Source organism: Pollachius pollachius (genome assembly GCF_949987615.1).
Source record: "Pollachius pollachius genome assembly, chromosome: 7".
NCBI classification, from domain to species: domain Eukaryota; kingdom Metazoa; phylum Chordata; class Actinopteri; order Gadiformes; family Gadidae; genus Pollachius; species Pollachius pollachius.
In genome coordinates this window covers 12,785,665-12,801,173 of record NC_136940.1, presented here as the reverse complement: position 1 = coordinate 12,801,173, position 15,509 = coordinate 12,785,665, and the positions used below count along the sequence as shown (strand labels likewise).

Below are 15,509 nucleotides of genomic sequence, written 5' to 3'. Positions count from 1 at the left end.
ATTTACAAATGTATTTTTTTAGTAGAATAAAAAATATTTTTGAATTTTTTCAGTGTAGTCAATTTATGACATATTTCTGTTCAAACCATTAACGGATCTGTCAGGTTTCCGATATGTGTCCCCCCCAATGTTCAACTCATTCCTAAGCCCCTGCTATCCATACTTGCTATACTTAGTTTGAGTACGTAGGGCGTTCCAATTAAGATCGGGGCGAAATAAATGTACTGAAAGGACCCGGATGGTGTACTCAAAACGGTCAAACGGCGAAGTGGATCGATTTACACTTTTTGTTCTCAACGGCAGCCATCTTATCTACGTAGCGGAAGAGGGCAGAGCCAGGCTGAGCCAATGTCGGCGCATTTTCCACATAGCCTGCATTAATAGTCATTTTGTAGTTTTTATAGCTTTTTATAGCAGCTAGGCGTAAGGAGTTTAACCGTTCAAAGCGGGATGTTTATTGCGGGGGAGTAGCCGCGGCGGCAGACAATATCGTAATTTCCGGTAAGTGCACCAAGTGGTGCACTACGAAGTGGTGCACTAACACTGACATCTGAAAATTAGCGCACTTAGTGAGTGCGGATAGTGTACTACGTTTAAGTGTACTCATTGCAGTATGGATATTGGAACACAGCACATAGACATATTAAACAAAGGACAGCGGAATAAAAAATAACTGCCCATTCCTATGAAAACTGTTCAATGGCGCAGGGCAACATCAAGGAGAGATTTGCTTCCGCATCACGGAGGTCTGAAACAACGCCCTAGTGCATGCATGAACCTATTAAAGAAGAATGCATGACGTGGCGCCGGATGTAGAAATATTCTCGTTTTCAAGCATTTGTTAGCATTGTAGCATCTTAAGCGATAGGTCTAGTGGTCTGAGCGAGCACAGTAGCATTTTTTATCGACCATGGAAGTATAGGTTACTAACTTACTTGTTTGGATGTCCCCAGAATGATGTCATGAGTCTATGTACCAAGTTTGGCTATGATATGTTAAAGATATGCTGAGAACAGGCTTACTTCCTGTCTTCCTAAATCTGAAAAAGCTGTTTGGCACATTTGTTCAGCTTGGTTTGAAAATCATATATGGCAAGTCTCATGATGATTGGACATAATTTGTGTCCTGTGGATATGTACTATTGATTTTGACAACTGTCAACATGACTGCCAAATTCTAATGTTGCCATTGGAAATATTTTATTAGCTTTATGGGGAGGTCTGATAGTATCATCAGACATTGGAAATGTGTTTGAAATATACTCATGTGAAGAGAGAGGAGTTAAAACACGTCTTCATTAATTATAGTGCCCCGTAGAGGTTAATGGTCACCAAATTCATTGAGTGTCCCCATGATGATGTCATGGGTCTATTTACCAAGTTTGGTTGTGATACGTCAAACGGCTGCTGAGATATTGGCTTACTTCCTGTTTGGCGACTTTGCGGTCGAATTTGATTGGCTGTCCCGGCCAAACGGTTTTGAATTTGATAAATCGGTCCGATATGTTTTAACAAACACGGCCTGATGATCATGTCTGCCAAGATTCACGATGATTGGACTAAATTTGTGATAGGAGATGCATTTTGAAGGTTTTTGACATGAACCAAGATGGCGGAAAATACATCATTGCGCGAAACGAACCATTGTGCATTGAACTCGGCTTAGATCAAGGAATCCAATGATAGCTTGTTTGTGAATATTGGATGAGTGGGTCGAAAGTTATGAACATGAATGCATGTCCAACCTCAAATTTGCCTCATGGGCTAATGGGACTGTCCTGAACCAGTGTGCCAAATTTCACAACTTTTCACCAAGGCGTTCTATGGGCTGCCATAGACTCCCATGGAGATAAAATAATAATAGGAATTCATACGAAAACAATAGGCTGTCTCGCAGGTTCGCTGCTTGACCCCCAATAATAAATATAACCGCAAGCTGTGATTAACGGGGCCAGAGTAAAATGAAAAGTCAAGAACACACTAATGGAAGATATATAAATAAGACTGTAACGGGTTCGATGAATGAGAGCAGGCGGGGTTGTCGTTCTCTCCGCAGGAGATCGGTTTATTTTGCGATATAAACTGAACAGAAATCTCAAAAGGTAACAAAAAGGTCCATTTAGCCGTCTCTCGGTGAATCTGGCTCAGCGTCACGCTCGCTCCGGACCTCCCTGGTCCGTTCGCTCCCGGGTCCCCTACTATAACAGAAAACAGGCACATAAGTACAGCCTCCCTGAGTGCAGACACCTGCTCGTCACCAGGTTCAATCCCCCCCCCGGCCAATCCCGTGCGCTCCCAACCTGTCCATGCTCCCCCTGCAGGCCAGACGTCGCACGTCCCCCCACAAAGACATATATTTATTAAGGAAAGTTGTTGATGTCCCCCTTAATGCCATACTGTGCATCGGCTTTCAAGGGGCCTGAGCTGCAGAGCAATGGCCGAATGTCATGTTCAGCATTGTCTAATCGGGATTCGAACTCTCAAACTAAGGATCACTAGTACAAGGTTATCCCATTGAGCCACTGACCAACCTGAAATGTAGCCTCATTCACATGCTGAAAATGTCTATTGCTGAGCACACAACATCCAGAAAACGTAACTTTCTCAAATGAATTAAAGCTAGGGTGGGTAATTTGGGAGAAAACAGCCGTTGAGATTCTGTTGTGTTCTCTCTGGTCCCTCCCTGCCACGCTCTACCTGCTGTAGCTCCTCCCTCCGAACGTCAGTTATGCGCGTTCATGTGAATTCAGTTACATTGATAGGAAGACGAAACACCATGTCCGATTCCGAGGTAAATAAACATTAGTGCTGATAACTACATAAGTACATATTGAGCATCAACATCTTACTCACAGACATACCATGTATGTTATCTTAAAATCATTGTAATTGCGCTGGTAGGCCTAAGAAAAGTAGCTGTATCAGCCAAGCAAGATAGCAAACTAATTGCAACTGTAATTCGTTAGCATAAGCTGCTAGAGCTAGTAACCTGGTCATCAATATTATATGCTGACCTTTTGAAGTGATGAATTCTACTACAATAAAACTAATTTTTTGCATTATAAGAGTGTACAAGAAGAGAGCCCAGCTGGCTCTGGGGACGATTATGTCCCAAGTCCTAGCAGCACAAGACGTGGGATATATAGGGTCAGCGTACGTCCTGCTGCTAGAGGCAGGCAGCCTAGGGGCAGAGGCAGGGGCAGAGGAAGGGGACGAGGTTGCGGTCGTGGAGGTCTTGACAGGGTAGGGCAAGAGGATATGGCCCGTGTGGAAACATGGGCCGTGTGATTCAACGAATCCCAAATGAGCAGGTATGTTTATTTCATGCCATAATTTTAAAAAAAATCAGGGGAGCCAATTGTCAGTATAAATGTGTAATAAGTAATTGTACATTTCCTGACCAGGTTCGAATCAGAAACCTGAACCTAGAAGCTTCCCAACATCTGCTGAAGCTGTGTTTGGAAGGGGAACCATCCCTCATCTTTGACCTCCTGGCCATGTCCATCCCTCATCCCACATCTGACCCACAACAGCCTGGTCTCAGTGACCCACAGCAGCCAGACCCACTCCATGCTGCCTCACATGGACGCATACATAATGCAGGGTGGGGTTTTGCGGCTTGCCAGGAGGATCTGGAATGATGTCCGTGCTGTGGCTGACCGTCCAGACCCAGGGGAGGACAACAAATAATTTAGGTTTGCCGCCTATAGGCAATTTGTTGCTTGGCAATACGAGCACTGGCTCGGGGACACAGGGCCGTCATTCCTAGTTGTTGTGTCTGGAGGATACGGGACAAGTACCCAGACCCACTTGGACAATATGTTTGCTTCCTCACAAGGAGACTTTAAGCATCATTAAAAAAAATGTTTAAAAAAAGACATGTTCACTTTATATATACACACACGTCAATTTCCTGTTTTTATGATCCATCTTTTCGTTGTCGCTTACAGCAGACATCAAAATAACTATAGCATATCATAATAACAATGCTCATTAAGCAGGTGTAATGTTGGACAAAAGATGAGGGCAGATGCGGAAAAAAGCTTTTTTATTAAAAAATGTAACAATAAGATAACTATAATAACTCACAACACACAGGAACACCCTGGCCTTCGATGACTACATGCAGCACAAATGCAAGTTTAAAATAAGTATAAAAGCACTACATAATAAAATGCCTTTTTAGCAGAACAATCATGCAACTGCATTGAAAAGATGTCAATTATAAACAAATTGATCATAAAACATTATATACAAAATCCTAAAAAAAATTATATATTTTGTATTTTTTTGTTTGCTTCTAGGATAGCACTCTGTAGGTCTGCAATGTATCCGTAGACCTTCTCCACCTTCACTGTGTATAGACTCCAAGTCTTTGACTTTTTATTGTAGAGCTTGCAGTACCTGACACAGGATGAAATAATGTCTCAATGTATCCACATCAGTCATGCAGCTTAGAAGTTTGTAAATCAAATCTACTGAAAATTATTGAAAAGGTACTCTATTGAGCCATCAGCCTTCCTCTTCACCGGTCTGTGAACATGATGGTTGTAGTCCAACGCTGCTAAGAGGGTGCGTGCTTTGTAAACAGGGGGGCTAAAGCTGAATCGCTTGCTGGCATGCATCAGTATTTGACTGGAAGGATTCATGCTCAGCGGTTGACCTTAAAGAATAAAATAAACAGATGTTTAAGCTATGACCCCACATATATACACATATAATAGAACTTTAGTGCTAATTTGAAAGTGGCCATGAATACAGCGTTATAGAAATGCTTGTTAGAGCCATTACCATGAATAGTGTTTATAACACCATGTGCCCAGTATTGTGGCAAGTGTAAGACAGTGTATAGCAAGCATCTCAGCAAAGTCATTACCCTGAGCACTGTATGTCAAATGCCCGTATAGCAGGGCTTAGCCACTTAAAATAACCTTCTTATGAAAACATGTTTACTTACCTGAAACTCAGGAACTTCTCCACATTCTTCAGCCAGTGCTCATCCAGCACTATTTCCAGTGCTCATCCAGCACTATTTCTGACAGAAAGGCCTCAGAGTCACTCTGGATCCACTCCTTCTCCCTGTCAGCCGATAAGGGGCCATGTTCACAGCAAGATAGTGCCCACTCATGCTCTCCTTGAACATGGTGGAGAAGTCCTGTCCACATATCCTACAGTAGAACAGAACTGCATAATTTCTTATTGTGTTTTCTTTTTACACAATAAATAATACCTATTTTGTCATTATATAAATGCTAGTGCAAGTTTTTTAAATAAATATAAATTAAAATAACCAAAGTCAATTTATCAATAAAATCAAAATGTAAGAAATGGTCAGGAATTCAGATTTCCATTTTAAAATCGCAAAGTGAAATCCAAAACAGAATTTCAACACAATACTTACACCGAACTGATTATAGTTCTGTGCAGTCTTAAAGCAATACCAGAAATGGTTGCATATCTCCTTACTCCAGGTAAGGAGAATCGAACATCCTTTCCGAAGGCCTGCCTTGGCACGGAATGGAAAATAACATTTAAATAAAGCTCAGACTTTGTCATCAATGTTGATTTGGCAAATTCTCTGGAACCAGGAACCTGATGTAATCACCATCTGTGTGGTAGACACGTGGCTTATAACTGAATGGCAGGAAATGGCAAGACCTTTACAATTCAGTCATTGTGATCATAATCTCAAAGAAGTTGTTTTAACATAAACAACAAGAGTAGAAATCAAGTAGGAAAAACGGTGTTGTTTCACTTAGTATTATAACAATCTATTATCGAGGACCAATATCAGAATCAAAGTCAGGAACTTACTGCATGGATTTTTTTCCCCAAGTTCTTGGACCCATGCCAGATGTCAAGGGTGTGTCGAACACCAGAGTCCTTGAACCTGTCTTTTGTTGGATCTGCATGGAAATATGCAAACAGATATATGTTAGACACAGGCTAAAACATTTTGACAATGATCAATCATGAAATATATAGAGCAATACTTCATCCGTAAAATTATACACACAAATATCTTTGCACTTACTGAAGAGTGCCGAGATCTGTGAATAAGCATCAGTGCAAAACTCCTGTAGGCTAATCTCTTGGTGGAGAGTCTCAAAGGTCCGGATGAAGGCCTCCTTCTCCATGATAACAGAATTCTTCTGGGTCTCCCTCTTATCAATATTGACAATCGATATTATCTATTTACTGTCGTTGTACATCGTTGTGTATGTACAGTACTGTGCTGAAAACTCAGGACTATCCATACGACCATCACCTATGAAAGATGAAAAAACAAAACAAAAAAAACATTGCAGATATAATAGATAAAAGCCACATTCTCTCACTTATCAATGTCAAAGGTGAACTTAGTATAAAATTACACATTACGCAAAAAGTAAATGAATCAAATGTATAATAATGGCTGACCTCTTGTCATCCCAGTAGTCCTCGATGGCGTCAACGCAGTAGGCGTCCTGGATTTCAAAGAATGTTGTTCTATACACTATTACCAACAGCAGAGCCACCTTCCCATAGTTGTTCCAAGAGAGTAGGATGTTCGAGGACAACAGGTCACCTGCATGCATCCCGAATTTTAGAGTGGGCTGGGAGTTCCACCTCCAGACACTGTGACCCTGATGACATATCTGAAAAATTAAAAAAAGAGCAACACAGCACAGAACAGTAGCTGTCATTAAATAGATAATAATTTGCAAGCCTGTGTACACTATGCCCTCAAAGTGAAATATTATGATTCTACAGTATGTCTTTATTGCTAACCAAGTACTCACCCATTCCACGACGCCCCTGGAAGTTATTTTCTAAGTCTAAGTGCTCCACATTCAGCATCAGTTACTGGGTCCTTTGTGTTCCACTTGGGGATTGGTACGACGAGATACTGAGCCAGCTGTTTAAGAAAGCTATGGTAAACAATGGAAGCTGGTTGTCCAATTATATCTTCCTTGCAGAGGACTTGGGTCTTCTCTGGTAGCGGTGGTATCACTTCTGAGGAATTGTGTCCATCATCAATGTCATGAACAGTCTCCTCCAGACCAACAGCTGGTAATGTGTCCAGCCATTTGCTCTTTTGGAGAGCTCCACCAGTCCTGTAATAACAACATTTACAAACGCTACAGAGTTTAGGGATAACATTTGCGTATTGAAATGTGGGAACCACAATACAGATATATTAAACATGCAAGTTGCTGGAGCCATTATGCTATTGTTTTTCGTGTTATTTGGGGAATATGCCGTTTTATGTTTTGACTACTGCGTGGATTACTTGTTCATGGGAAGGCATTTAGGTAATCACCTGGCATGGTGCATGCAATTCGGGGCAGCTAACAGTTTTGTACCATGTCCCAAGTCATGGGAATTGTTTGCTTTGTATTGAACTGAATTGAATACCTGATATGGCAAATAGACGTAATTGAGTTGCATGTTGTAATTGAGTTGCATCATGTGCTACAGTGAGCAAGAACCAGCAATGAATAAACGGGTCACAACACTCAAAAGATATTTGATTTATTATACATACCGCACACAGAGATAAGGCACGTAATCAATGTCAGTGTCATCACTGCATTCGCTGTCTTCACCCATCATTTCTTCCTCCTCTGAAAATGACCCATCCTCCATCTCCATTTCTGGGTGCCAGCTGTCATCTTCTCCACTGTCATCTTCCCAGGTGTTATCGGCCCAGCCAATTCTATGAAGGAGATTTTTTAGAGGGCTAAGTTTAAAAAGTGTATTGCATCGATAACACTAGAGCCAAGGACGCACTTACGTGGAGTTCCGGATGTCATTAAATTCTTCTTCAGTTATGACTTCAATGTCAGTTACCTGTGAAGAAATACTACAAATACAGAAACAATAAAATACAATATTAACATATTAGAGTACTTGAGAAGTCAATAAATGGAGAGGTATTACTGTTGATTAGTTGATACAAAATTAACTTTTTCCAACTGTTCTTCCTTTACCTTGTATCCATACTTTGAAATGTAGTGGCAGGATTGGTGTCCTCTACATCTTGAGCATCCAAGAAGTCATCAGCTCTGAGAATATAAATAGTGTTATAAAAATGAAGATCTTTGAAATTAGTTATTAGGCTATATTGTCTTCTACAAAGGTGTAAGCTGAAAAGAAATGTGCACAATTTCATAATTTGGAAATGTTAATGGAAAACGGTGGTGGGGTAGTGATCACCTGTCTAAGAGGGTCTCTGAATGTATGCTTGATGCTGGGGGTAGAGGCAGGTTTCTCCTGCGCTTGCATGGTGTGGATGAAGTAGGGGATGTGAGGTTCTCATAACTGCCAAAACAGGTCAAGCACAACAGTGATTGGACAATAAAGAAAAACATTATCGGAATTAAAAAATATATATATTTGTTAAAATGACACAGAAAGCCAAATTACACACAAGGAAACCGTCACTTTAAAGCGATCACGAAACTTAGCTAGGCTGCTGCTAGCTTGCAACAACGTTACAACAATACATGGAATATCATATGCTACACTTCCCGCGCTGTGCTTATCTTGGCAGTTGTGTCAAAGTAGCTTTTACACAAACGTGACTCGGACATTATCCACAGTTGAGTTGAGGCCTAGGCTATGTTTGAGCACAATCTCTGTGTTATTCCGACAGGTTAGTGTGACCATAACTACCATATAAAACGGACCGGAAAAGAACCATGGGCCGATGCAAGACATCCTATAGAACCGTATTGAAACGGTTACATTACAGAACCGTAATGTAACGGTTATCGTGGCTTTGCCTAGTAAAAAACCATACCAGCCGACACTTTACATATTCTTCACAATATACCATGGAGAGATAACACTATTCCTTACCTGTCTATAAGAAATATACCCATCTCAGCGGCCGATTTTAAGTTTCTCAGGTCACGTAACTCTCTCCATCGCTCATGGGCCACGTCAATGTTTACTCTGGTTTTATTTCGAGCTCTCTCCACCTCCCTTTTAGTAGCTGTCCTTTCAACAAGTGTCTTTCCTCTTTTTTTCGCTGTCTTACCAGTGTTAGTTGTTAGTATCCGGGGAATGGGAAATTGAGGAGCCGTTGATGAAGACATTGCTATTCGTTTGTTGTCCGCCGTAGTAGTGCAAAATAGTGTTGACTCGTTCGCGAACGAATCAGTTCGAATGAACGAATCGTTAAGACGAACGAACTGAACTGGTTCCTCTCTCTCGTTCGCCTCGTTCGTCTCGTTCGCCTCTTTCGTCTCGTTCGCCTCGTTCGTTCTCAGAGTCGACTCCTCCCAGACCCACTAGTCGCTGACTCGCTGACAGTTCGTTCACTCACTGTGTGAGTGGTGAGGAGGGACCGACTGAGAGACGTCACGACTCACGAGAGCCAGCCAATCGTATGCTGTTCTAGGGCTGAGTCTAGGACGCTCTCGTTGAATTTTAGTCAATGAGAGACAGAAATCAACAGGTTTAATGGGGAAAAAACAAATGGGTTTAGTGAGCGAGCTATCTATTATTCACATTGGCCATCTGTTGCATGGACGTATTTAAAGGATGCATTGTACATATTTATAATTCGAAATTCGTCCCAGCCTTTATACCACATTTTTTACAACCTACCAGCTCTCGTTGTGAAGACTACACAATTTGTTTCAATGGAAAACGCGACAGTATACTTTCAACATAAAGTGCACATATTTACTATTTGAAATTCGTCCCAGCCTTTATACCAGAAACTCTAGAGTCTATAGTGTAGCGACCCTGGGACATTTAAAGAGTTTGTGTGTTATGTGTTGCATTGTATTTCGTTGTCCGTTATGCCAGTTGTTCTCTGTGCATGCATTGGATGTTCTTCTTGTCAATCAGTGTGGGGGGCGAATCATCAGGTCAGCTGGGGGAGGGCCTTGGGAGAACAGGAGGGTGGGGGCTTGCACGTTGAAGGGACCGGGTTGGGGGGTTGCCCGGGTAACCGGTTGTTGTTTGTGTGACTTTTTGCCGTTGGTTACGGGTTTTCAGTGACCTGGTTTGTCACCGGCAAGGTCATTACAATAGCGTATAACTGCGTTGTCTGATGACAGTTTAATACATTTTTCACAATTAACCAGCTCTCGTTTTGAAGGCAGTGTTAATTTTGGCAGCTAGATTTAGTCTTTGGCTGCACAGGGTTCTGTTTATGGGAGCCTAAAACACCTGGGACCCCCACCATCATTGCTAAATCAAGTCTATTATTTTGCTGATATGTTAAACATCCAATAATCAACTACACCCCCCATCCCGCTGCGTTTGGTTAAAGTTGTAATGTTGACGTATGAGAATGAGAACGAGGGAGGCGCTGAGTCTGAGCCGTTCATTCCATGATTCGATTCACCTGAAACTCGACTGAACGAACAAACGAACGAGGGGCTGAGTCTGACTGACTCAGAGAACCGTGTATGATTCGATTCACCGCTACCAGAAACTCAACTGAACGAACGAACGAACGATTCGCGAACGACTCCTCATGGCGAACTGAATGACGCGAACTGATTCGCTGAAACGAATCACTAAATCCAACCCTAGTTGACGTCGCTTTGCAACCGAATACGCTGGGGTTGATAAGTTACCGGACTGCGGATTGATACAGATGACGTGAATCAGAGGCAAAAAACCCACTTTCCTTGACAGCGGTCAAATATCGTTGACGTGAGCATTCCACTTCATTGAGAAGAGCCGTGTAATATGAAAAAAAATTGACAGCTGAACGTTAGGAAGGCCCATGCAAGTGAATGGAGCAGTCTACAGCATTGAGAAGAGCCATGTAATAAGTAAGGGATAATGTATAGAATGCGGGTCATTATCAGCGTCGGTGTCCTGTTCGACAGGGCGAACAGGACACCGACGCGCAGCGAAGGTGTCTTGCTTCGCCCTGACGGGGCTTAATTTCGATAATGACCGACGACGTTCTATACATTATCCCGCTTATTACACGGCTACGTGCCAAAACGAAAAATTGACTTCACATGGTGTGTCTTTTTACAATTTATTTGTTACCAGCATTCGTAGTGTTGATCAGCAGAGAAATAGTCCGCCAAAGACGTTGACGTCGCTTAGCAACCGAAGACGCTGGGGTTGAAAAGTTACCGGACCACTTGAGGAGTGATACCAAAGACGTCATTATAGACAAAAAGTCAATTATACTTAGCAACGGTGAATTATCAAATATAATTCACCATTATCAAATATAATTCACCGCCGGAAGTTGTGAAGAGCCCATGCGAGTGAATGGAGCGTCCACGGCATTGAGAAGACCCGTGTAATAATCCATAATAATTCAACTCAAGTTTTTTTTTTTTTTTTACAAGTGGTGGGTACAAAATGAATCTTGACGAAATCTGGTGGGGACGCGTCCCCGGCGTTATCGACGCCTATGGCAATGACAGAATGTCATGTTTTGCTTGTTCCTAATGCTCTAATCGTGATTCAAACACTCAACCTAAGGATCACCAGTAAAAGCATTATCCCATTGAGCCACTGACATTCTTGAACAAGAAGCCTCATTCACATGATTAAAATGTCTATTGATAAGCACACATCGTCAAGACAACTCCAAGCAGACATTTCACAAGAGAATTAAGGGCTTTCTTAAAAGAGTACAGATCTGAAAATTTGCACTGTTAATGGTATCCACCTAATGATAGCCGAATGGTAGTTAAATGGTCATATAGGCAAAATGGGTTGAGACGGAGGACGTTTGGCTTTTCGATGAAATTGTGGGAAAAGTAAACATTTTTAGAGTAGAAGACCAGGGTTTTATAAATGTGTCTGATTCTAGAGATTAATATTCTGAAATAATTTTGAGTCCAGGTCAATCTGGTGAGGAGAAATAAGCCTAATTCATGATTTTTTACAATAGCGGCACCTTTGGGTGCAGTACCACAAATTTGGCTTTATGGGTAGAGGGTTATTGGTAACCATACCTGAACATTTAAAGAGTTTCCGACCTATGGTATAGGCTGCAGTATGACTTTTACAGAATTTGAGGAAAAAAAAAACGTTACAGAAGCTGCTCGGACCCCTAATAATAACAAAATGCATTTTATTTATGGGCACCTTTCAGGCCACTTAAGGACACCATACATGTATAATTAATAACATATCTAAAACACTTGCACAACATCAACACAGAGCAAAGATAAATACAAATGCAAAGCAATAAAAACAAGTCTAAAATACTAAGAATTACATAGAATATGCCAGTCTTTGTCTTTGGATCTTTTGAATGAATGGATCAATAAATGGTGAATCGCAATAATCGCAAGCAGATGAACGTCAGAGTTATTGAGTCCACGGGTCCAACAGCTGAACCAGTTTACAAATCCCTCTGCGACTTTAAGTGATAAGAAAGTCACCACAGTGCCTAAAAAACATCACCGTCATTCATGTTAAGGAAAAGGAAAAAACAACCCCGGACACGAGAAGTTAACTTTAACAGGTCTAATAGGTAACTTTAATCTTTAATAGGTCCATGGCACTGAGCCCTCTCGGATGCCTGGCCGATACATGGACCTATTAAAGAAACATTTTTTTCACTATGACTCCTTTCAGCTGCCCACCCCATAATAAATAAAGATAACGGCTAATAAAACACGTTTTATTAGCCGAGAAAAGAATTAAAGAGAAAACTTAATTTTTTTTAGTACATGGTATAAAGAGAATTATGAGCCTTTGATTGATATCCAGACATTTTTTGTGGAGACACATTCCTGTTCCCCACTTGTATTGGAGTGAACAGCGATATCTACTACTATCTTCCTCCATGAATTGAGGGACCCGTCCAGAGCCCGCTAAACAGCTGCAATACAAGGCTTGGCCGCTGAGCACTGGTGGATTGCGGAAGTATGCACTGTTCCTGGGGGCCTGCGTAAGACATCTAGTGTTCTATATATATCTGTGAAGGAAGCATGCTCAACGGCTGCCCTTTTAAGGACGCTACATCATAGAACGCCGACAAGCACTGTTCCAATGTTGAGAACACTCGGTTATTCGCACCCTTTTCGCGTCCTTTATTTTTAAGAATTCCGAGATTTTTCAAGGATGCATCGATGGATCCTCAACGAGCCAAAATACACACAATCCTTTGCGTTCACACGCTGCGTGGGATATTTAAAAATTGCGTATATAAAGCAATGCACATTGCTTTACACAAGTGAAGTTATTTGAACGTTTTAGAAATATTTTGTGCTGTATTGCTTTTTATAGATTAATCATCTAATTGCAAAATATTAACCTGTGCGATTTCTTTCAAACGTTTTTGCAACGTAATGATAGACTATATTTTGCATGGATTGAACAATTTAAACAATTCAAATCTTAAAATATTTAACACTGGAAAATATTTAAAAAGCGGAAGCGGAAGCGCTTCCACACTAGCAAGTCGTTCCAAACTCTGAACGCTACAAACACTAGGCAGCACTCTAGCCTCATCTCCGTAGGACGCGACTAGCAAGGAAGTGTTCTAGCAAGGCTGCAGCCATCACTTTGGGAAACATCCAAAGTAGAGGAGGAGAAACCGAACAACAACAGCGGTAGTTAAACCTTGTAGATTGAGCAGAAAATACTTTGAATGTAGTTATGTACACAGTTAGGTACACAACGCGCAGGCTTGATGCACATGGTCTGCCTCGTCTTCTTCTTTTTTTGGTGGAGAAACAGTGCCAGATATATGCCTGGAATATGTACTACAGCGTTTCTACAGCTAAATGTGTTTTTGCAATGAGTCCATCATTATGGACAAATTACTGAAATGCTGCCAAGGAAACGGGGGGGAGAAGATTGTTTTAGTCTGTGTGGACAGGGCCTTAGAGTCATAAGGCTCTTATTCTCTGTTAGGAGAAGGGGCACATATCAAAAATATAAAAAAAATCGAATAATAAAAAGTGTGGATGGGCACACAATGGCGCCACACATATATGTTAAGCCAGTTGCCACTCATATCCCACAAACTCATATGTTTGGATCAGTTTACATCGCGGCATTCAGGTTTTTTACTTCAAAATACTGTGGCGACCCCTCTGGGGTCGCGCAGGGGATCCTGGGAGTTAAGTGTTTTCAGTTGATGTAAGGGGTTTTTGAAGTCTTTGTTTATTGCTGGGTTGAGGGGGGTTGATGAGTTCGGGGTGTTGTTTAGTTGTGTGTTCAATGCTTACATGTGTTTTTATTGTCGCCACCATCACTGACCACCACTGTGTCATGTTTGTTCATTGGGTGTGCTGTTTTCTTGTGCGTTTGTTTGGAATAAAAGTAACCTGCAGTCGTGCGGTGTATGGGACGCAGAGCTTCAGTTGACTTAAAACCTGACTTAGTGTGCTTCTTGGTCGCCGTTACATTGGTGTCAGAAGTGGGATTTATTGGAACCAGGGGATGGAGAAAAACAGCGGCGCAATATCACCCAGCGGCCGCTGGCAGTGCTACAGGACCGGCGGCTGCCGACTGACACCCTGTAGCCAGGCTGCTAAAATTTTCCGGGGCAACGCTACTGGAGCCTTACCTGGCGCAGTTCGACATCTCCGCGCGGTACTAAGGCTGGAGCATGGACGAGTCCGCCTCCCAGCTTGTCCTTGCGTTGGAGGGAACGGCGGTGCAGGCTCTGCTGGACCTGGCCCAAGCAGACCGACGGGACGCCCGCGTTTCGGGCAGCGGGTGGTCGTGAACCACAGCTGGGAGTTGCTGTCCAGTCGCCGCTGCCGGGAGGGGGAACGGTTGGGGGCCTATGCAGCGGACGTACAGCTGTACGCCCAGCAGGGTTATCTTGATTTCGATATCTCGACAGTTAGGGGACCACCGCTCCGTATTCCAACCCCTCTCCACGGTCGGTGCGCTCTGGTTGGCGGTCCGGGCCGCGCCAGGGGCCTTTACCTTCCTTGGTGGACGGTGACCAGCGTCCGCTGACTACCGTGACGGGACAGGAGACCGAAATGAGGGGGAGGAAGCGGCTGGACTGTCCAGGTGGGTGACCAGGAGGTGATGCATGAGTTTTGGCTCGCCGACATAGGGGACTCGTCGGTGCGGAGACTGTGGCGCTCCACTCCGGACGGGGAGAGCATGGGGGCTCTGGCGGCCAGCGGAGTAGTCGCCAGGTTGTGCCCCGAGAGTTTTGACCTCTACCCGGTTCCTGCATTCCCCGCAGCCCTGTGTCTGCCGTCTTTCCTTCCTCCGAGACCACCGAGGCGTCAATGCGCTTTGGCTGCGCAGTGGAGTTGGCCTCGACGTACAGCAGAATCGACAGCTCGAGGAGTACGGGGACATTTTCGCGGCCCGGGATGAGGACTGCAGGCGGACAGGGCTGGTGCAGCATGCCATCGACACCGGCTCTGCTCGGCCCATCCGCCTGCGGCCCCACCGATTAGCACTGGCCAAACGACAGGCGGCGGAGGAGAAGGTCTGCAAGATGGCTCCCGGGGGGGTGATCGAGCCCCCGTCCAGTCCATGGGCGGCTCCGGCCGTCTTGGTGGGGAAGAAGGATGGCAGCTGGAGGTTCTGCGCGGACTACCGGCG

The 15,509-nt window shown here is 43.2% G+C and overlaps 1 protein-coding gene across 1 annotated transcript; it reads right to left on the bottom strand.

Annotated features, from left to right (window-relative positions):
• Positions 1–5,005: 5,005 nt before the first annotated feature.
• LOC307077862 (uncharacterized protein) lies at positions 5,006–8,969 on the bottom strand (the record flags this gene model as incomplete). Its single annotated transcript, XM_079739340.1, has 8 exons — positions 8,844–8,969; positions 8,199–8,303; positions 7,973–8,047; positions 7,777–7,845; positions 7,528–7,698; positions 6,847–7,096; positions 6,420–6,637; positions 5,006–5,078 (listed from the first exon to the last, which is right to left on the bottom strand). Exons 1-8 carry the CDS (start codon positions 8,864–8,866, stop codon positions 5,006–5,008), a joined length of 984 nt encoding a protein of 327 aa, XP_079595466.1. The 5' UTR covers positions 8,867–8,969.
• Between the last annotated feature and the right edge of the window lie 6,540 nt (positions 8,970–15,509).